Below are 21,834 nucleotides of genomic sequence, written 5' to 3' on the forward strand. Positions count from 1 at the left end.
TATTTAGTTATTTAGGGAAGCCTTTTTATGGTTAATCATTTTATGATTCCCTACGGTGCCTTTACAGTAGAAGTTCTTAATCGAGCTCTTCTAAGGCATTTGTTTTTATATTAAGACATAGATTTTATATTTATGGTATATATTTATTGTTCCCTATAAATAATAATTAGGTTAGCTTTTGAGGTAAGCTTTTTACCAGATTAGGATTTTTCTCTGTACGTTCATGTCATAATCAATATACACAAAAACCTTTATCAGATTACTTGCATATGATGGTGATTGATTCTTGATTGTTCATTATATTCCGCATTCGTCATCTCGGATTATTCCCAACACTAACAGACAGTGGATCCATATATATATATATATATATATATATATATATATAGTGAGAAAACTCACATGAGGCAAAGAGTTGGGCTAGCAACACTCGAAACCTTGTAGAATCCACATCACGCACCTCCTAAACCAAATAAAGGTCAAACCTCAGTCTACTTATTCAAATCCTCAGGTTGACCGAAAGTCAAACTAGTCAGAAAGTCAATGGTCAACGATCACGTCGAGATTAAGGACCACTCGCGCTGTGAAAAGCTACGTGACAAAATAGTCGCGATCATGTTCCAAGATCACGCCGCGAGCAACTCTTCATCGCGCATTGATTTCTGGCAGAGTCCTAGTTTTCATTAAGTGCTTCCTTACAGATCAAGGATCACAACTTCATATCTGATTTACCCAGGGGAGTTGCTGGATAAAGTTTCCAACTTTATCCATTTAGACAACACCATAATGAAGATCTTAAATCTTAATTCCACTAATCTCTCAAAGAGGTCATAACTTATGCATGGACTCAAAAGAACCCATGTATAGTCCTCTTTCTCCAACAAAAAGGTCCAAAAGCATAATATAACACTAAAGAACTATAGAGTTCAACAAACTCCAAGAACACAAGGATTTGGAGCTAAAATGACCACAAATTCATCCAAAACTTAGACCTATGAGATAAAAACATAAAGGTGAAAGTTTTATGCTCACTAAGGTCCAACGATGAGAAAACTTGTTGGATCTTGAACTTGAACAACACCTTGCACCAAATAACACTTTTACCACCTTCAAGCTTCACAAAAATGGAAGAAAATGCTCAAACTCAACCATGGAGGCTAGGGTTAGGGTAATGAACGATCTTAGAGGTTGGAGACTGCCAAATGACCAAAAGCATAGAGGTGACACCTTTAAATACGGGATAAAGCCTAAATTTCATGGGTTTGGGTTGCACCAGCTTTTGCGCTGTGACACCTCTTTTGTTGCGTCGTGAAAAGTCGGATCCATCAAGGCCCAAAACAGTTTAAACCCAAATTGCTCCCATCCCAAAACTAACTCTTTAAGTCTTAATCGTTATATTCTTAGCCCCAAAACTTCATTCCTTTAGTGTCCAAACTTCATCATTTAAAGCTGAGACCTTCTCTTGATAAATTTTAAAGTTCGAGTTTTCAAAGAAACATCCCGAAACCGAATGATACAACAAGAATCTTAAAAAAAAAACTACTCTCTTGCTCAATTTTTTTTTAATTCATAAAAATAACGTCCAACACAAAAATAACAATAACAAGCATGTTATAAATTTCACACGAGGAAAATGACAAATATACCCTTGTACTTTCATGTTTAATGAACCATTGGATACTCTTCTGCACGTCTACTTAGGTATGTGGCATGTAGATTTGACCGAGCATATTCTATATGTCCCTGCAGATCGCCTTAATATCCCCAAATCCCTCATAATTGAGTGCTAAATACATCACCAACATCTGGATTTCATCCACGGAAGAATCATATCCTTAAATTCAACGAGCATAATTAAATCACCAAGAAACAGCCTTCCAGCTCTTTATGCTGTCCACGTTCGAAAACACAGGGCCCACCATTGAAAACACACACAGGAAATTAAACTCTTTGAATCGGTATATAAGGACTTTTAATGTCTGTCAGTCTCAACAGTACCGAAGATGATGAGGGTGAAAAGCAAACTCGGTGGGTTCAATTCAATGAGGGCTCGTGTTCAAGTTCGTTCACCATCGCCACGCCACAAGAAATCCTACAGTTTGGGTCGATTGAATGATGGTGTGAAGACGGTGGCGTTTTCCGGTAGTGAAAACAGCAGCGGTGAACTGAATTTTGATATCAGCCGTGAGATGTTGAAGGGAGAAACGGAAACCGATGATGGGTGTGGGAATAAGGTGATGGTGGTAGTTGATTCAAGTATGGAAGCTAAAGGTGCTCTTCAATGGGCGCTTACTCATACTGTTCAAAATCAGGACACGGTGATTCTCCTTCATGTCGCCTCTGCTTCAAAACTAGGTAAAATTTAAGCCTTTTTAAAGATTTTTTTTTTGGGGTAAAAAAAGTCGTATTTCATGGGTTTTTTTTTTTTTTTTTTTTTTTATATTTTTTATAATATTTTCAGGCTGTAAATCAAGTGGGGAGGTTAATCAAAGAGTTTATGAACATCTTTGCTCCATGAAGAAAAATCTTCAAATCAAGAGGCCAGAGGTTAGTCCCAATGATTTATGAACTTGATCATATGTATGTCTATAATTTACATATGCCTAATTGGGTTAACTCAAACAGATAGCAACATACTTTGATTTAGTTGTTTACTTGTTTATTATATATTCTACTTTTATGTTTTCCTTTTCTACCATTGTACTTTGAAATATCCATCCGACATCAGTATGACTGTAAATATTTTTCAAAATAATGTTCTAGTAAGAAAAAAAAAATGCAAAATATGTTACAACCGGGTAAAATTTTCAAGGTGTGAATAAGAAAATTAGTAACATAAAAAGATGGAAAGTGATATAACATACAAATAAGTGAAGGTACCTTGGTTTTTTGTGAAAAATAGGTGAAAGTTGAGATAGAAGTGAGACAAGGGAAGGAAAAGGGTCCAACTATAGTCGAAGCAGCAAAGCAAGAACACGTTTCTTTGTTGGTTTTAGGGCAACGAAAGCAGTCAATGATGTGGAGAATACGAACAATGTGGGCAGGAAAGCGAAGCAAAAGCCGGGCAGTGGATTACTGCATCCAGAATGCAAATTGCATGACGATTGCAGTGAGGAGAAAGAACAAGAGACATGGGGGATATCTTATTACAACAAAGAGACACAAAAACTTTTGGCTTTTGGCTTAATCTATATCAGTTTCATATCAATATGTACATTTGTGAGCCCCTCGGGATCATATTTCACACCCGAATGGTAAACTTTTCATTGAAACAACGAAACTTAAAAATGTCCTCGATCGTATTACAAATGAATTCCATACATCCCCTTTTTAAAATTTCCAACAATCCATATGGATTTGGATCCACAAGATCGACCTCAAAGTAATGGAAAATCAAGAAAAAATACTTACATGCCTATGGGTAAAAATTTCAAGATGTAAACACCATGAAAGATAACACATGTTTATAAGAAACATCATATAAGACGGTGCGGTATGGGCAACGGCATACGGGTATGGCGTTACGCTGACGTGGCAGCGCCCATAACCGCGTCATAACGCGGAAACACCGCTCAGCCTCCCGTTCCCGTTATCAGGCGTTACGCGATGACGCGTTACCATGGTAATAACGCCTATATTTCGACCGTTGCACTTTCTTTATCCATTGAAAAACGGTAATATTACCGTTTAAAAACGGTAAATTCAAAAAAAAAATTTACTAATTATTTTTTTTTTAAACTATATCAATACATATATACATCATTCTACACTTCTATTTCTCTATATCTATCTCTATTTCTTTTATCATTCAAAACACAAAAAACCACTATGGATCCCCGAATACTCCTCCTCCGAACACAAACACATCCACTCCATTAGGTTTTGCGGGATACGAGGGATACATGAACCTTCTAAACTCCCAGAACTCACCACAACTTCCATATTCCGACAATTTTTTCAATCCCGCCTCACCCCCACTACAATTCTCTACCTCGCCTTTTATGCAACAAAATGCAAACATTCAACAAAACCTTTTTAACACATTCGGTCCCATGCAACAAACAGTCGCACAACCCCCACCCACGCAAGAAACCGTTGTCGAGACGCAAGCCGGGGGTAGTCAGAAAGCATCGGGAAAACAAGGGAGACCAAAAAAGAAAGAGAAATAGGTCGTTGTCGGGGCGGAGCAAACGGAAGCACCTCCAACATGGTGGACACCGGAGGAAAAGCATGCCTTGGCGGTGGCTTGGTACGGGACTTCAAAACAACCAACTTTGGGGAACGATATGGACTCAAATTAGCCAAAAGTGCACCAAATTCAATTCCATATACAACAAACTTTATTCGCAACGTCAAAGTGGTGCTAATGAGTTCGATGTGTTTAGAGCCGCGAGGGAGGAATATTACGTGCAAATGGGTCACATATTTGACTACGAAAAAGTTTGGGAGATCGTGAGGAAAGATCCAAATGGATGAAAACGCAAACATCATCGGAACAACAATCAAAGAGGTCTCGTGGTTCGGGTTTGGTTGACGTTTCAGACGGACACACGAACATCGACCTCAACGCGGACACCGATGAGATCCCGAACGAGTTTATGACATCGAGGAAATCTCTCCGCCACGACGACCGATGGGGCGCGACAAAGCGAAGTGCGCGCAATGACATGCGCAGGAGAATGAAAGTCGACTTCGAGAGCACGAGGAAATGAAAAAAAAAATATATTCGACGCCCACACGGAAATCGCAAATAAAAGATATGAATTGCAACGGGAGCATTTGGATTTCCTTCGTCAAGAAGCCGAACAAAATCGCATATCGAAGGATTTGACAATTCTTACGACAAACGAAGAAAATTTGCCACCGAGACGAGCTGAAGTGATACGGAGGATGAAGGCAAAGATCGAGAGCAAATACTTGGACTAAGAATAGTTTGTCGGTGTTTTTTTTTAAATTATTAGGATTATCGTGTGTTTTTTGTTCAATGTTTTTTTTTTTTTTTTGCTTTTTAATGTTTTTTTTAAGTTTGTATGGTATTTTTAAATTACTATGTAATGAAATTATGTTTTATTAATTTATATGTTTTTTTATGGATATATGACATAAATAAAAAAAATAAAACAAATTAGAAATATATCAAGTAAATAAAAAAATAAAATAAATTAGAATAATAGAAATTAAAAACATCCAAAAAAAATAAAAAAAGAAATAGAAAATAGTATGTGTTATCCTATGTTATTTGGTGTTGCACATTTCCACATTTGGTGTTATAACACCAAATTGTGACTAGGATGATGAATTGGACAATTTGGGTGTGATAACATGTAATAACATGTTTCCACACCTAGTAGTCTATATACAAACCAGAATCCGACAAACATTTTCGGAAAAAGAGTATCATGTTAGAAACAAAGTTTGATGATTTCCTTAATCATAATTATCATTTGTTCTCTCTAGGTTATGTATATTTTTCCTAGAAAAAGCTACATTTTTACTCTTTTGTCAAACTGCTATTACAAAAACATAATATGGTTTAAGATTGCATGGTTTCACGGAATAATTAAGTATGCACTAATTCCTTCATCAAATTTGAACTTGGCATAATGTTTCATGGATTTTTTTTTGTGTTTTAAACTCTTTACTAGCTGATTATATCAAGAATAAAACAGAAAATTATTGAGTTGTGCTGACTTGGTAACACATGTGTAAGATGTAGCGTGTAACACAGTGACATATTTTTAAATTCTGTTACTACTCAGCCTATATAGTCATGAAAGTTTATATGCATCGACTCAAGGGCATGTTCGTGTGCATAGCCTCATGTGGTGTGTAACTCACTTATTCATATTTAAATCATGTTTGGATATTGTGATGTTTACACCCATCCATATGCAATAAGCAAGAAAAGGCATACCGTTGAGGGCTTTTTAGATTGATAATATATATATATATATATATATATATATATATATATATATATATATATATATATATATATATATATATATATATATATATATATGGAAAATAAGTAGAAAATGCATAAACCTAAAAAACCCTAAAAATGTAATAAAAAAATACTTTGAGATATCTAATTTTTTTTAGTTTACAAACATAAAAATCGCTACTTTTTTTATAAAATCGCTGAAAATATATATATATATATATATATATATATATATATATATATATATATATATATATATATATATATATATATATATATATATATATATATATATATAATCAATAGAAAATGCATAAACCTAAAAAAAACCCTAAAAATGTATTAAAAAATACTTTGAGATATCTAAATTTTTTTTTAGTTTACAAACATAAAAATCGCTACTTTTTTCATAAAATTGCTGAATATATATATATATATATATATATATATATATATATATATATATATATATATATATATATATATATATATATATATATATATATATATATATATATATATATATATATATATAGGGTTACGTTAATGTGAGACAACCTAATTTTGTGAGACCATGAGACGCAATCCTAGCTATTCATTTGATAGATAAAACAAAAAACATTTTTAAAATGTAAAATAATTGAAAATTTTCAAAAAAAAAATTTCAAATATTTTTTTCGGAATTTATATTTTCCAAAAAAAATAAAAAAAGTACCAAAAAAAAAAATACTTTTTTTACATATTCCAGTAGAATAATAGAATATTCTACATATCCGAGAAATCTAGTATAATATTCTAACATTCTAAAAATCATATTAGAATATTTACAGTGTAATATTCTATTAGAATATTTCACGTATTTTTCAAAAAAAAAACGGTAATTTTTTTTATTTATTTTTTATTTTTTAGGTAATTAAAGTTCCGAAAATAATAATTAAAAAAAGAATTTTTCGATTTTTCCTTTTATTTTGCATTTTAAAATTATTTTTAGATTTGGTCTCATGGTCTCACAAAATTATTTATATATATATATATATATATATATATATATATATATATATACTATCTTATTATACAAACCTTAGTATTTCTAAAAATAGATTTAAGACGTCCAAACCTTTAAGCTCAATGTACAAACATTTATCAACAAATTACAAAATACAATGCATTAAGTACAAATGTAAAATGAATATTGAAACATTCAAACATACATCTTATCTTACCCAATATAGAGGATTTAAAATTTAAAAAAAAAATCATATTTTTGACTAGAATGAGTCAACATAAGTTTTGAAATCTAAATTAAAAGTTGTCACGTGGCCCATATACCAGTTCCTTTTAGGGATAAGTTTTCAGTCCTTTTTTCTTGGATCTAAGCAAATCATGCATTATAAATTGTACACTGTGAAAAAGAGCAAAAAAGGCTAAAGTTTCCTCTTGGCGTTATCTATGCTTTCTTCCTTTCTTCTGTGGAAAAAATCAATCATCAACACCAAGAACCTGCCCACGACTTTTACAGTTCCTGCCCACGACTTTTACAAGCAGATCAAACAGATACAACTTTTTTCTCTGGACAATATCGATCATCACCAACAGTTGCCAACAACCTTCAAGATTGCAGAATCATATGGTACATATACAATCATTACAATCATCTTTTCAGAAAAAATCAAAATCTATATTAAAATGACAATCAAACATTAATTTTATTTCCTGAAAAGTCTTTTACCTGCAGATCAAAACATTACTAGGGCTGGTACTAAAAGCTTACATAGTTCATCATATCTACAGGTACATTCATAACAACTTAAACTCAATTACTTGAAATTATTATAAAAAATTGTTTTTTCAGGCTTAAATCTATAAATGGGTTTTAATAAAAGATGGGGATTCCACCATGGCTGCAAACACATGAATTATACTTCAAAAATCTACCTGATTATTGCATTGTACTTCTATCTTTATTAAGCACTGTACTTCAAACACTGATAGTGATTTGTTTGATCCTAATAAAGAAGATAATATAAGGGGTAGAAAGAGAATTTTTATACCAAAATCCAGCAGTCATCAATGTATTATTTAATAATTTTTATTTCATTTCATTTTATATATGTTGTATAACTGTTGATTCTATCTTTATTAAGCACTGTACTTCAAACACTGATAGTGATTTGTTTGATCCTAATAAAGAAGATAAAATAAGAGGTAGAAAGAGAATTTTTATACCAAAATCCAGCAGTTATCAATGTATTACTTAATAATTTTTCTTTCATTTCATTTTATATATGTTGTATAACTGTTGATTCTAATATTAATATACAAATCAGCTAGAATGAATGTTTAAACCGATGATGAGGTTCACGAACAAGTGGAATGTGTTCACTTCATGCTGAATCAATGGATTATGGAGAGACAGAGGAAAAGAAAGAGAGCATTAGAAAACTGGAAATGGGATGAAGTTATTGATGTTTTGAGTTCCAAAGATCAACCATTGGATGATGAAGCTACAGAAACAGCTAATACAGTTGATTCAACAACACCAACAACATTATCACCACCAATTAAGAGAAACCAAAAAATCAGCAAATTCAGGGTTGAGAATGATGCAGTTAAAGACACCTAAGAGAAGGGATTTTTTATGTTTTAGTATTTAAGTAGATTGTTTAAAATAAGATTGACATTTTCTGGTTTAAGGGATGTTTGGTTTGTAAAAATCTATGAGTGATTTTTTAATCTTGATCCAAAAGGTGCCCAAAAGATGGTTAAGCTGATAAAGATCGATTTGTCCAGAAAAGTAATATTTTTGATTATAAAATTATGTAGTTGTATATAGCATAAAGAGTAGTACCTCCTTGTAATCCTCATCAAATCAGATCTCCTTCTCTCATATGCGGGTCATAACAGTTGAGTACTCATATCTTTTGGTAAATATCACCTGCAATTGAAAAATGATTAGCTACTAAAATATATTACTACTAACATTGACACTTGTTTGTTTATGTTTTTTGCAATTTTTTTATCCAAAAAACAAAGTCAACCCAACTGTCTATGTACATTCAATTTCCCTAAATATCAATCTTGTATTTACTGATAACCAAAATGAACTACTATACTATATATTTGTGGGACTTCATTTGTGCTATGTCTTGGTCAAATAAAAGCAGTACCTCCTTATAATCCTCAACAAATCTGATCTCCTTCCTTCATATCCAGGTGATTACAGTTAAGTAATCACTTCTGTTGTCAAATACCTCCAGCAATAAAAATATGAATAGCTACTAATGTTTGTTTTTTACCTGACACTTATTTGTTTCTGATTTTTGTAATTTATTTTTATTTTTACCCAAAACTCAAAGTACATGGCTATGTCTTGCAATAACTACCAAAGTACATTCAATTTGCCTACAATTCAATATAATTTTTCCTTTTTAAAACCAAAATGAATTTCAATATGCTACTTTAATGTGTTCAGTTGTTGTTGTGATTAACAAAATATAGAATTCAACCATTTTACATTTTATCTTTCTAATTATAGATTATGTTTTTAACATATTGATACTTGTAGAGTCATTTCTGTTATTAAAATACCAAATAAGTTAGAGTAAATTACACGAATGGTCCCTATTGTTTGGGGTAATTTGCATATTTGGTCCCTAACTTATTTTTTTAACTCGAAAAGTCCCAATTGTTTGTTTTTGTTGCGTGCTTGGTCCTGTCTCACCTAAAAATACTATTTTGCCCTTGATTTTTTATTTTATGTCTACCATATCTTATTTAAATAAATTAAAAAATTAATGGCAAAATAGTCTTTTTAGGTGACACAGGAACCAAGCACGCAATAAAAACAAATTGTAGGGACCTTTAAGTTAAAAAATAAGTTAGGGACCAAACGTGCAAATTACCCCAAACCACAGGGGCCATTCGTGTAATTTACTCAATAAGTTAAATACTTATTTTTTCTCAGAAAAGAATCTTTTTTAGCGGGAAATTATTGACAGCCTGGAAGATTTTCTATTTAATAATGACTTAAATAACATTATTAATTTTAATTTAACCCTTTTAAATTTTATCTTTCCAATTAATCTTTTTTTTTAAATATTGATGGCTGTAAAGATAATACCGATTTTAAATGATTATATATGTTGGTTCCTTATATTTTGGGATAGAATTTAGTTTGAGCGGGAAAATATTGACACATGGGTACTAATTCTACTACAATAAATAGCCAAGTACGCTACTGTAAGTAGATTGTGACGAGAAATGTCAAGCTTTCAAGAAGGTATGTTCTCGTATATTTGTTTTCTTTTTCATTTGTTTTGTTGTAATTAAGACTAATTTTATCATACACAATCAGCCATAATGCAGAACTTTAGCAATGATAACAAGAAGCAACAACAAGAAACTGTTCAAGAAAAGCTTTAACAATTTAAGGTCGAAAAACAAAAGAAAAGACAGAGAGTGTTGGAAACCTGGAAATGGAATGAGGTTGTTGATCTTTTAAGTTCTGAAGATCAAGAGTTGGATGTTAAAGCTGTGGAAACAACTGATACAACAGATTCAACAGCATTAACAACATCAACCCGACCAACCAAGAGGCCCCGTGTCACAATTCATAAACGAAATAGATTTCATCAGCTTCATGACGAGGAAGATAGTGAAAATCATGTTGTTATGGGGTGAAGATGATGTAGTCATGGACACCTAAGTATTTTATTTATTAGAGTTTTCTTCTTAGTGTCGCATTTTAGGGTCTTCTTTCTTAGGATTGTTTTTGTTTAAGTTTTAGGTCGTTTTTTATTGATTTTTCAGAATTCTAATGGTTATGGAGCAGGTTCTTTTTTTAATGACATTTACTATTTTAAAAAAATATTAAATAACAAACTGTTTGGAATTTATTTTAAACCAAAATGAACAACTATACTTTTTATTTATGGATCTTTATTTGTGTTATTTGTTGGTCAAATAAAAGAAGTATCTCCTCTTAATACTCGGCAAAACTATTTATGGGTAATCATATTTGTTGGCAAGTACCACCTGCAATAAAAAAATGATTAGGATATCATAATAAAGGGATGCAAAATAGCATTGTACTAACCATTTGGGAGGACAATCCAATAAATGTAAGACAACGCAATAACTAGCAATGTACTTTTTTATTTGACACTTGTTTCTATCTGTTTTTTGCAATTATTTTTTATTTTTATATAAAACCCGAAGTACATTGCTAATTATAGCAATAACTAGCCAAGTACATTCAAATTATTATAATCAGCTATGTTTGGAAACATATTTATTCAAGATGAAATTAGAGTAGGATGTTGTGATATATGATAGCTTATTATAGAATCAAACTTTTATTTTTTATATAACATATTAACATCTTTTAAAGGACGACGCCTAATTGCATAAAACACTGAAAGTAGAATTTGGTAATAGAAAAAATGAAAGTAGGATTCTGTGATTTCTAAAAGTAAATTATATACAGAAAAAAATGAAAGTATGATATTATTTCCATGCTATATTACACAAATTAAATCATTACTACAATAGAGAGTTATCTTTAATGGCATTTACAAAAAAGAATTTAGTGGTCAAATTCATCTGTTATATCTAAAATGGTTATATTGATAAGATGTTCTACTCATATTGAGTTGTAGATAAATGACGTTGGTGTAACAGTAAGTAGGTCATTAGAAAATGAAAATAACATATTTTCAGGTTAATTACAAGTAGCTTTTGTTACCAAACAATATTGTTATTTCAGAAAGCACCATGCATTTCAATGTTAAACAGCAAAAAAACGAAAATTGATTTTTTTGTTAAATTAATACGGAAATTTTGATTATTTATTAGATAAAAGGATTATGTATATCCAAATAGATGATGAATTTTCAAAACAATATTTGAATATTCATGCACATATATATGAATTGCATCTTATCTATTCATAACAAACTTTTAACAGATTATATTAGATTGTATATTTATACTATCCATATTGTAGATGCATTATAGTCTGTCATTGACAAACAAATTTCGTAATTCAGATAAAGAGAGAACACCCTCACCATTTCCACAGTCTGCACATACGTATGTCTTCCATATTCTTAAACTGTATTTTTTACTTACTCATGTATACACAATATTCATTAACTGTGTTTTTTGTTCCACATGCATAAACAACAGGGCTTCTTAACAACGATCTATTCTACAGGCATTAAAAAAAGGTATGTTTCTTTTCCATTAGATTATATGTTACTAAAGTAATATGTATTAGCAACGAAGAACTGCATAATTGCTTGTAATTGCTATTGAGTTTAAGTAGTAGTTACACAAAGATTAAGCAATATTATTGTTATTATACTATTAGTTAATTAAGCATATCTGATTGACTAAGAAATTTAGGATTTACTTTTTGAAACCATGAAAATAACACTTACTTGTAAACGTAGCTTTGTTGCAGTTAGTTTCTACCCTTACAAAGTTAATGATTCTCCCTGAAAAAAATCATATATAATAGAAATATTAAACATAATGTACGTAATATATATGTATGTATTATGATTGGTAACATGATTTTATATAATAGAATAATCCATACTCCAATTCCAACCTTAATTTATAAAAACAAAATCACCATAAAATCCACAAAGCTAAAGAACAATAAATTTACATTTAAACAACTTCATAAATTTAGTTACCTTTGTTGTATCTCCATGTAACTATCCGACCAATGATCCTCTTCTGATCCCTCGACATCTCGCTCGTAATCATGAATTAAAGCCGACACTTAAAGCCATAAAACCCTCAGTCGAGAGTAATCGAGATGTAATCGATGAATGCATCTCTCAATTTGTAGAAAGCATAACCAGATCTGCAGATATGAATTTAGGGCATAACGAGAGTAATAGAGAAAATACGGTCTTATGGCATCACTGATTTATACAAACGAGGCAAGAGAGAGACGAAGAGTTTCGTCGACTCAAATGGTTGTGTTTAATTCATGAATCGGTTCATTTCGTATTCCCCTTTCTGAATGTCAAAAAGCAATTTAGGGTTATGTCGGATGTAAGAACTGAAAAAGCAATTTAGGGTTATGTCGGCTTTAGGGTTTGGTAGAAGAACATTACCCTATATTATTATAAAAAAAAAATAATGAATGGTAAATATTCACGCCTTCACAAATTAACGTATGTATAGAAACAATAATTAAAATATATATATTAAGGGAAAAACAGTTTTGATACGTATTATATGAAGTTTTTTTTTATTCTTACATTAAATTAAATATAATAATGTAATGTGAATATTTAAAATATTTCACATAAACATAAAAAAAATTTAGGCTTTTAAATAAAAATCATTTTTTTTATTATTACATAAAAAGAATAATTTATAAAAATGTGTATATGGTTAAAACAAATTATACAAAACAATACATATGTGTATTTCATAGTGACATGAAAATTTTAGTAATGGATGGTCATACCACTGTTCGAGATTTTTCTGTATTACGACACGTTCACGTATGGTGGAACATACTAGCTGTTCGAGTTTTGTTTGTGTGGGACGACGTTGAACATGATAGACTTCTTATTTGGCTGCTTGATCGCAACGTAAGTATTAATACAATAAAATGAATATGACATTATTTGTTTAATGTTCTATTTATAATTCACATATTGTTATTGTATTACATATCTCAGAGAGACAAAATGATCGCAATTGTCCCACGGGTTTTGAGGTCAATTTTGAACATGAATTTGGTTGGACGCGTTATCTCCTTAAATCATTTCCGAATGGATCATTTTTACAAAGACCACCCAAGATATCAACATTATAAAATTTTCTTTGGCGAGTGGGGTATATTGATAAAGAGTAACACCATTTTTACTCTCTTGGGAAATGATATCGCCAATTCATTTCCAATTTATCCGTTGTGTTCTTCTATCACAAGTCTCACAAGAGATTTTAGCCGTCGAAGAATGTTGATAGGTACATTTCTATATTTGATTATATATATATATATATATATATATATATATATATATATATTGTTTTTTTATATATTTCATACGACAAATTAAATAATACTAAATTTGGTGCATTGTAGATGTCGTTGGAAAAATCGTATGGGGAAGACGAATGAGGCCATTCTATGCATTTGAACTATTTATCCAAAATGAGATGTAAGATTATATATAGATATAGATATATAAAAATATTAATAGTATGCTAATATAATGTATTTTCTTTAAATGCATTAACCAATTATTATTATTATTATTATTATTATTATTATTATTATGTTTTTAACAAAATTTAGTTTGAATGAATAGGGGGCATACAATAAAGTTGATGTTCAATCACGTACCGATGAGCCTTATGATACAAATGTATCTTGCAATTGTCAATCAATCCATAATTTATGTCTCTAGGGTCAAGTTGGTCCACGAAAATATTTGTAAGTTAACTATGTGCAACATTATATATAGTTTCAATTATTTATAAATAAATTATTTCAGTATATCTTATTAACTGTATAATACATGTCCATACAGATAATATTTTGGTTTCAACTGCATTAACCGATGTCACGTTAGATCCAAGAATGCCGGAAGCTGATAGGATTCGAATGAGAGATAGGGAAAATATTTAATTTTTCCGTAGTTATTTGTGTGTGTCGTATGTGGTAGTTATTTGTTTGCGGGATTTAAGGTTTTTATTTGTTTTTATAGTTTTTTTGGTATTTATTTGTTTGCGGATTTTGTGATATGAATTTTTGGTGCGTTTTAAGATTATAAATTTTACTTTCTTTGTTTGACAATTTTTACCAAAAGTTGTTATAAAAGTATATGTACTTATTATTATATTGTCATTAGAAGAGTTTGCGATGATGTTTGATGAGAAGGAAATAAACATAATAATAAGGTTGATACTAATTCCAATTATCATTGTAACAATAACATTTAATTCCCAAAAAACTAAAATAATCAATTACACAATGTGCTTTCCATTTGGCTGGATAATGCAATAACTACCAATGTTTGTTTTTTAACTGACACTTGTTTGTTTATGATTTTTGTAATTTATTTTTATTTTTATTCAAAACTCAAAGTACATGGCTATGTCTTGCAATAACTAGCAAAGTACATTCAGTTTACCTACGATTCAATATAATTTTTCCTTTTTTAAAACAAAATGAAGTCAATACTATCTATTTAAGGAGTTTCATTTATACTATTTGTGTGTCGAATATAAATATGTTGTTCTAATGTGTTCAGTTGTTGTTGTCATTAACAGAATATCAAATTCAATCATTTTACATTTTATCTTTCCAATTATAGATTTAATAATAAATGTACAATATCATATATTCTATTTATGCTCAATTAATATAGTAATAAATTTCATATATAAATAATAGTCTTTATAGAATTTGTCATGAAAAAATAAAGTATTTATTATTTTTTGTTGTCGGTTTTACAGTTTGCAATGAGGTTTGATGGTAAAGAAAATAAACATAATAATGTTATTCAAGTTGATACAGAAAATACAAAAGGTATGCTTCGTACGTACAATCGTTATTAGTATTTCATCGTTATATATTTTTCATATAAAAAAATTGTTGCAGAAAAAAAAAAGCATATAATAAGGCATGTTACGAACGACGAAAAGAGAAAAACAAAATGAGACGAATATCTAACGAAGAAGGAAATAGTCAAAACACAACATATTTGACTAATATGACTACCGTAGATAGAAGTTTAATGGATATTACGAATGCATCTCCTAGAACCGAGAGCAATGTCAATTCGTCAGTACGAGATGAATTACTAAGTCAAAATTCGACATCAACAAGTTAGTATTTATTTCTTTATAATTTATTTATTTGTTAATTTTTATTTCATTCTTAATACTTTTATTATGTACTTGAATTAATCTTATATTTATATTTTTTATTTGAATCAAATGTCTAAAGATCCACAAGGTTGTACCCATGGCAATGCCACTCCATCGGTACAAGATGGTGGCGTTCCAGAGGATCCATATGCTTTTGTTTTTGCCGGTATCCGTAAAAAACATCGTGTGGTGAAGTTCAATGACATATGCAAATATTGTGGAGCAAAACGATTGCAGTTTGAATCTCCTGGTTTTTGTTGCATGAATGGGAAGAAAAAGTTGGCAGACTCCTTTATTCCTAACGAATTGCACAGTCTTTTCACCGTAGAAACCGAATTAGGCAAATTGTTTAGAAAAAATATACGTGCGTACAACACCAACTTTTCATTTGCATCAATGGGTGTAGATGTGGATAAATCAATGGCTGACATGACATCTGGGGTAAACACTTTTTGTGTGAATGGAGGAATATACCATAGAATCGATCAGTTAGTTCCAAGGAAGAAGGATGAACCTAAGTACTTACAATTGTATTTTTACGATGCCGAAGCTGAGATGTCACATAGACTACAATGGAAAAATCTTGATAAACCAATTGTTGAAATTTTGATTCACGTTCTTGCTACAAACCCATACGTTGCAACATTTCGTAGGCTTGCTGATTTAGGACCGCTCGACAATTACAGAGTCACTTTAAATGCATCGATAGAACTAGACCAGAGAGTGTACAATCGGCCAACCACATCTGAGGTTTGAAATTAATTATGTACACACTTTTTTTAATGAAATGAAACATTTCACGTATTAAATATACCCATGCATTTGACATGCCAGCTTCAATCATATTTTTTCAATAATATACTTTCACAGGTTGCTGGTATTTGGGTTGAAGGTAATGACAACATAACCGCGTATAAAAGAAGTATTATAGTTTATGGGAGGTCTGAAAAACCATCAACAATTCAGTCTTATTGGGCATGTTATGATCCATTGTCTTATCCTCTATTCTTCCCAAATGGTGAGCCTGGATGGCATTATAAAATACCAAGACAAGGAGTTTCGATCAATGAGATTGTTAATGATACCGAAATCATCGAGGAAGATCTAGAAGGTACGCATAACCATAATTTTTAATCTCGTTTTTGCTCCACAAACATGTACATTGATATAATTTTTTCATCGTCAACATTATGTAGAGACTGATGGAAGAACCGGTAGGAAAACTGTAAGTATGCGGGAGTACTACTGTTATAAGTTGCAGATTCGTTCAAACTTGAACTTAATTATGTTAGGAGGAAGATTGTTCCAACAATTTGTGGTAGATATCTACATCAAGATTGAGACTTCGCATTTGGAATTTTGTAGAAAACCCAATCCAAAATAAGAGCGGAGTTATACCAAGGTGTTGTGGATTGTATCAATGACGGGGAGGATCAACCAAGTATGGTTGGGTGACGTGTTGTTTTGCCTACAAGTTTCATTGGAGGCCCTCGTGACATGCGAGGACGGTTTCTTGATGATATGGCTTTAGTTCAAAATGGCGGGAAACCTGATATATTCCTTACAATAACGTGCAATCCAAATTGGCCTGAAATCCAAAATGAGTTACTTCATTCGCAGACGGCTCAAGATAGACCAGATCTGGTTTCAAGAGTTTTCGTGCTAAGTTACTTGATCTTAAGGAACAACTCTTCAAGAGGCACGTCCTTGGCGAGGTTGGCGCCTATGTTTATGTAATAGAGTTCCAAAAACGTGGTTTGCCACATGCCCATTTTCTCTTGATAATGACACCTGAATGGAAGCTCACCAATGCAGACCATTATGACAAGTATGTGTGCGCTGAAATTCCAAACCCGACAAAGTATCCGATACTACACGATCTGGTCAAATCACACATGATCCATGGTCCTTGCGGTACGTTAAACGAAAAATGTTCTTGCATGCAAGGTGATCCACCAACATGTCGTTTTAGATACCCTCGACAATTCAATGAAACTACGACGCAAGGAAAGGATGCATATCCTGTTTATCGAAGGAGAGATACTGGAATTGCGGTGAAAAAACAAGGTATTATGATGGATAATAGATGGGTTGTTCCATATAACCCAAAGTTGTTGATGATGTTCAACTGCCTTCTAAATGTAGAGGTTTGCTCGAGTATAACATCCGTCAAATATGTCTTTAAGTATATTTACAAGGGTCATGACAAACAGGTTATCCATATTGATCCAGATGCACAGCCTGTTCTTATCAATGAGATAAAACGTTTTCAAGATGCACGTTATGTCTCTGCTTCGGAAGCAACATGGCGAATTTTTAGTTTTGCTCTTTCTCAAATCCACCTTAATGTGATCACTTTGCAACTGCATCTACCGAACCAACAACTGGTTCGATTTAGTGATGCTGATACAATGACATCCATTGTTGAGAAGGAGAAAGATAAGATATCAATGTTGACCGCATTTTTCAAGATGAATAAAGAGAACTTGTGCGCAAGAAAGTACTTATACAATGATTTTCCCAAACACTTCACGTGGAGTACCCAATCACGTCTATGGAATCCTCGAAAACAAGCACCAGCGGTAGGTCGTTTGGTTTATGCTAATCCTGCTGAAGGGGAGCGATACTACCTACGTGTGTTATTATGTCATATTAGGGGTCCTACATGTTTTGAAGATCTATACACAGTCAATGACGTAAGACATCCCATATTTCGAAAAGCGGCTCTAGAAAAAGGGTTAATAGAAACCGATGATAGTTTATCAGAATGTCTTGCAGAGGCATCCTTGTTTCAATTTCCCAGTTCTCTCAGAAGGCTGTTTGCAACGATATTGGTTTTTTGTGATCCTGGAGATGTTCGAAAGTTGTGGAATTCCCACTACAATGCTCTCTCAGAAGATTATAGGCGACAATACGACAATGTTGAACGAGTGCAGAATATGGTCCTCACAGATATCAACATATTCCTACAATCTATGAGTAACAAGCTTGAAAATTTTGATCTTCCCGCTATAAATACAGACTTGAATTTACAATCGGGAGTTTTTCGCGAGGTACAAGAAGAGTGCTCTATTGTTGTGGAACCTGACCATTTGCATGCGCAAGATTTTCTGAATCCTGAACAAAAATATGCGTATGACGAGATCATGAAGCATGTGTGCACTGATTGTCCAGGAGTGTTCTTCATAGATGGTCCTGGTGGAACGGGGAAAACATATCTATACAAAGCTTTACTTGCTAATATCCGCAAACTTGGTCATATTGCACTCGCTACAGCTTCATCGGGTGTTGCAGCTAATAACATGCTTGGGGGGAGGACAGCTCACTCGCGATTAAAAATTCCTCTAAATCCTAAGAATAACTCATTCTGCAACATCCAAAAACAAAGCGGTACCGCTGAACTACTTCGGCTTGCAAAAATAATCATATGGGATGAAGCATCGATGATAAAGCGACAGCCAGTGGAGGCGGTTGATCAGACAATGCAAGATATCACTGGAGTGGCGCTCCCTTTTGGTGGAAAGATAATGGTTATGGGAGGCGATTTCAGACAAGTTTTGCCAGTTGTAAGACGCGGAACATGTGCACAAATTGTAGACTCCAGCCTACGAATGTCACCTCTTTGGCCTTCGATTATAAAGTTGCGGTTAACAATAAATATGAGAGCACTAACTGATCCGTGGTTCTCGAACTTTCTATTACGGGTCGGTGATGGAGTTGAAGAAACAGTGGACGGAAGCTTTATCCGCATCCCTGATGATATGGTCATTCCATATACTGATAAAAAAAATCATTGGATGCTTTGATTGATGCAGTATTTCCCTCATTGGAATTTAATATGTCTGAATCAGATTATATCATCTCGCGGGCAATATTATCCACAAAAAATGATAGTGTCGATGAGATTAATGATTACTTGATCGATCGATTCCATGGAGAAGAGAGAATTTACTATAGTATCGATGAAGCCATAGATGATAAAAATGGATTCTATCCGCTGGAATTCTTGAACTCGCTCACTGTTAGTGGTTTACCCCCTCATTATCTTCGGGTGAAAATTAGATGCCCGATCATACTGTTACGGAATATTGACCCATCAAATGGATTGTGTAATGGCACTCGATTGATATGCAAAAGCTTTCAGCAAAATGTCATTGATGCAGAAATAGCTGTTGGTCAACATGCTGGCAAGAGGATATTTTTGCCAAAGCTTCCACTATCTCCGTCTGATGATGACTTGTTCCCATTCAAGCTGAAGAGGAAACAATTTCCTATTCGATTATGCTTTGCGATGACAATCAATAAAGCCCAGGGACAAACAATTCCGAATGTGGGTATTTATCTTCCAGACCCGGTATTCTCGCATGGCCAACTTTATGTTGCATTGTCCAGAGGGGTCTCACGTGGAAATACAAAATTGTTAGTGAAGCCTAACGAAAATTCCAAAGGTGATGGAGTCTATACAACAAACGTGGTATATAAAGAAGTGTTGCGAGATTAATGATGTATTAGCAGTTATGTGTTTTTAGACATTTCCATATTTGATGTATTCTTATACAATTCTATTATTTTTGTTTGCACGACTTACACAATTTATATTTTGTGTCGGCTTGAACCGTTTATTTTTATCGGTTATTTGATGTATCGTGTCAAAAATAGCGTCAAAGTTGGATTCAATTGTCTTTGACATGTACTTTCTTTTGGAACATAACATTTTTGTAAAAGAAATATATTGTCGAAAAAGGCTATTAGCCGCCGCCGCTTTGCGCGGGTAACGGCTAGTATATATATATATATATATATATATATATATATATATATATATATATATATATATATATATATATATATATATATATATATATATATATATTCTTTTTTATAAAAAAAAATTCAAATTTTTTTTTCAGCGAATTTGTTTCAAAACCTGCGATGTTTAGCCCTATAAAGTCAAAAAAAAGATTAGATATCTTAAAGTATTTTTTTATCTATGTATTACTATTGATTTTCTAGGTTTTAGGGTTTCCAAACCTTTATGCATTTTCTATTGATTTTCCCCATATATATATATATATATATATATATATATATATATATGTATATATATATATATATATAGAGAGAGAGAGAGAGAGAGAAAGAAGTGGAAGTGGATAGGCATGCCTTTTCTTGGTTATTGCTATCGATAAAGAGAGAAATGGTGGTGTTGATCGGAACGCTTATAGTGATGACCGGAAAGATAATGATGATCAGAAAGATGACGTCAGATATGAAAATAAATGAAAGAATGTAAAAGAAAAGACATGTCGATATCATCTTTCCAATATCCACCATCAGATTTCCGACCACCACCATCATTTCTCTCTACACCAACAAACGGAGGAGACTACACGACTCCAACATGAGAATAGGGATGAACCTACGACACCTATTGTGTAACCTGGTCTGAATGAAGAACGATCTGAGGAAGGAAACTATAGACGGACTGTTCGTCAAGTTGATCCGCGTGTGGTTAGAAGAAACCAACCAGATGGAGGAAACGATGGACATGCGTGCAAGTTAAGGACTTCATGGCATCCAAGCCACCTAGTTTCTCTGGAACCCAAACACCACTAGAATTCATGGACTGGATCTCCGAGATGGAGATGGTATTTGAGAGTTGCGACTGCAGCAACAGACAGAGGTTTGTCCTTACATTCCGATAACTAAAGACTAGGGTATTAAGCTGGTGGAAGTTATTGGCTGATACCATTCCCAAAGGAGAAGCCAATAAGATGTGTTGGATTAGATGTCTAAGCCCATAACTATTATTGGTATGTACTCGACCCGAGAGTAGCATGGTCCATTTGGGTTGCATATCATCAGGACAATTTGTTAGGATGGACTCTTGAGAAGAGGTTATATATGATTAATTAATATATTATAAGTTCTAATATATTAATATGAAATCATATGATTTAATTAGTATTGATCAAGAATTAGTT

General features: G+C 32.3%; 3 protein-coding genes and 2 long non-coding RNA genes across 8 annotated transcripts; 4 read left to right on the top strand and 1 right to left on the bottom strand.

The window, feature by feature from the left end:
• Nucleotides 1-1,740: 1,740 nt before the first annotated feature.
• Nucleotides 1,741-3,336, top strand: LOC145159155 (uncharacterized). Its single transcript, XM_079078104.1, has 3 exons — nucleotides 1,741-2,355; nucleotides 2,462-2,547; nucleotides 2,903-3,336. Exons 1-3 carry the CDS (start codon nucleotides 2,004-2,006, stop codon nucleotides 3,185-3,187), a joined length of 723 nt encoding a protein of 240 aa, XP_078934230.1. The 5' UTR covers nucleotides 1,741-2,003; the 3' UTR covers nucleotides 3,188-3,336.
• Nucleotides 3,337-7,190: 3,854 nt separating this feature from the next.
• LOC145159234 (uncharacterized) lies at nucleotides 7,191-13,090 on the bottom strand. Of its 4 annotated transcripts, XR_013737603.1 has the most exons (7): nucleotides 12,649-13,090; nucleotides 12,388-12,444; nucleotides 9,115-10,981; nucleotides 8,796-8,882; nucleotides 7,883-7,953; nucleotides 7,677-7,732; nucleotides 7,191-7,554 (listed from the first exon to the last, which is right to left on the bottom strand). It is a non-coding gene; the product is annotated as an uncharacterized LOC145159234 (long non-coding RNA). The 4 variants fall into 4 exon arrangements; XR_013737635.1 differs by lacking the exon at nucleotides 7,883-7,953; XR_013737582.1 differs by lacking the exons at nucleotides 7,677-7,732; nucleotides 7,883-7,953 and having other exon boundaries at nucleotides 12,649-13,089.
• LOC145159366 (uncharacterized) lies at nucleotides 7,466-8,661 on the top strand. Its single transcript, XR_013737677.1, has 3 exons — nucleotides 7,466-7,577; nucleotides 7,669-7,738; nucleotides 8,275-8,661. It is a non-coding gene; the product is annotated as an uncharacterized LOC145159366 (long non-coding RNA).
• A 4,544-nt stretch (nucleotides 13,091-17,634) lies between the features above and the next one.
• LOC145112341 (uncharacterized) lies at nucleotides 17,635-19,656 on the top strand. Its single transcript, XM_079048516.1, has one exon. The coding sequence runs from the start codon at nucleotides 17,635-17,637 to the stop codon at nucleotides 19,654-19,656; it is 2,022 nt and encodes a 673-aa protein (XP_078904642.1).
• A 32-nt stretch (nucleotides 19,657-19,688) lies between these two features.
• LOC145112348 (uncharacterized) lies at nucleotides 19,689-20,351 on the top strand. The gene has a single exon (XM_079048522.1). The coding sequence runs from the start codon at nucleotides 19,689-19,691 to the stop codon at nucleotides 20,349-20,351; it is 663 nt and encodes a 220-aa protein (XP_078904648.1).
• Nucleotides 20,352-21,834: the final 1,483 nt, after the last annotated feature.

This window comes from Lactuca virosa, chromosome 1 (genome assembly GCF_052849685.1).
Source record: "Lactuca virosa cultivar CGN04683 chromosome 1, Lactuca_virosa_CGN04683_v6, whole genome shotgun sequence".
Classification (NCBI taxonomy): Eukaryota; Viridiplantae; Streptophyta; class Magnoliopsida; order Asterales; family Asteraceae; genus Lactuca; species Lactuca virosa.

Coding starts and splice junctions, on each gene's coding strand:
- LOC145159155 (XM_079078104.1), top strand. CDS start 2,004: ATGATGAGGGTGAAAAGCAAACTCGGTGGGTTCAATTCAATGAGGGCT. Junction 2,356..2,461: donor CGCCTCTGCTTCAAAACTAG/GTAAAATTTAAG, acceptor TAATATTTTCAG/GCTGTAAATCAAGTGGGGAG. Junction 2,548..2,902: donor TTCAAATCAAGAGGCCAGAG/GTTAGTCCCAAT, acceptor TGTGAAAAATAG/GTGAAAGTTGAGATAGAAGT.
- LOC145112341 (XM_079048516.1), top strand. CDS start 17,635: ATGACACCTGAATGGAAGCTCACCAATGCAGACCATTATGACAAGTAT.
- LOC145112348 (XM_079048522.1), top strand. CDS start 19,689: ATGTCTGAATCAGATTATATCATCTCGCGGGCAATATTATCCACAAAA.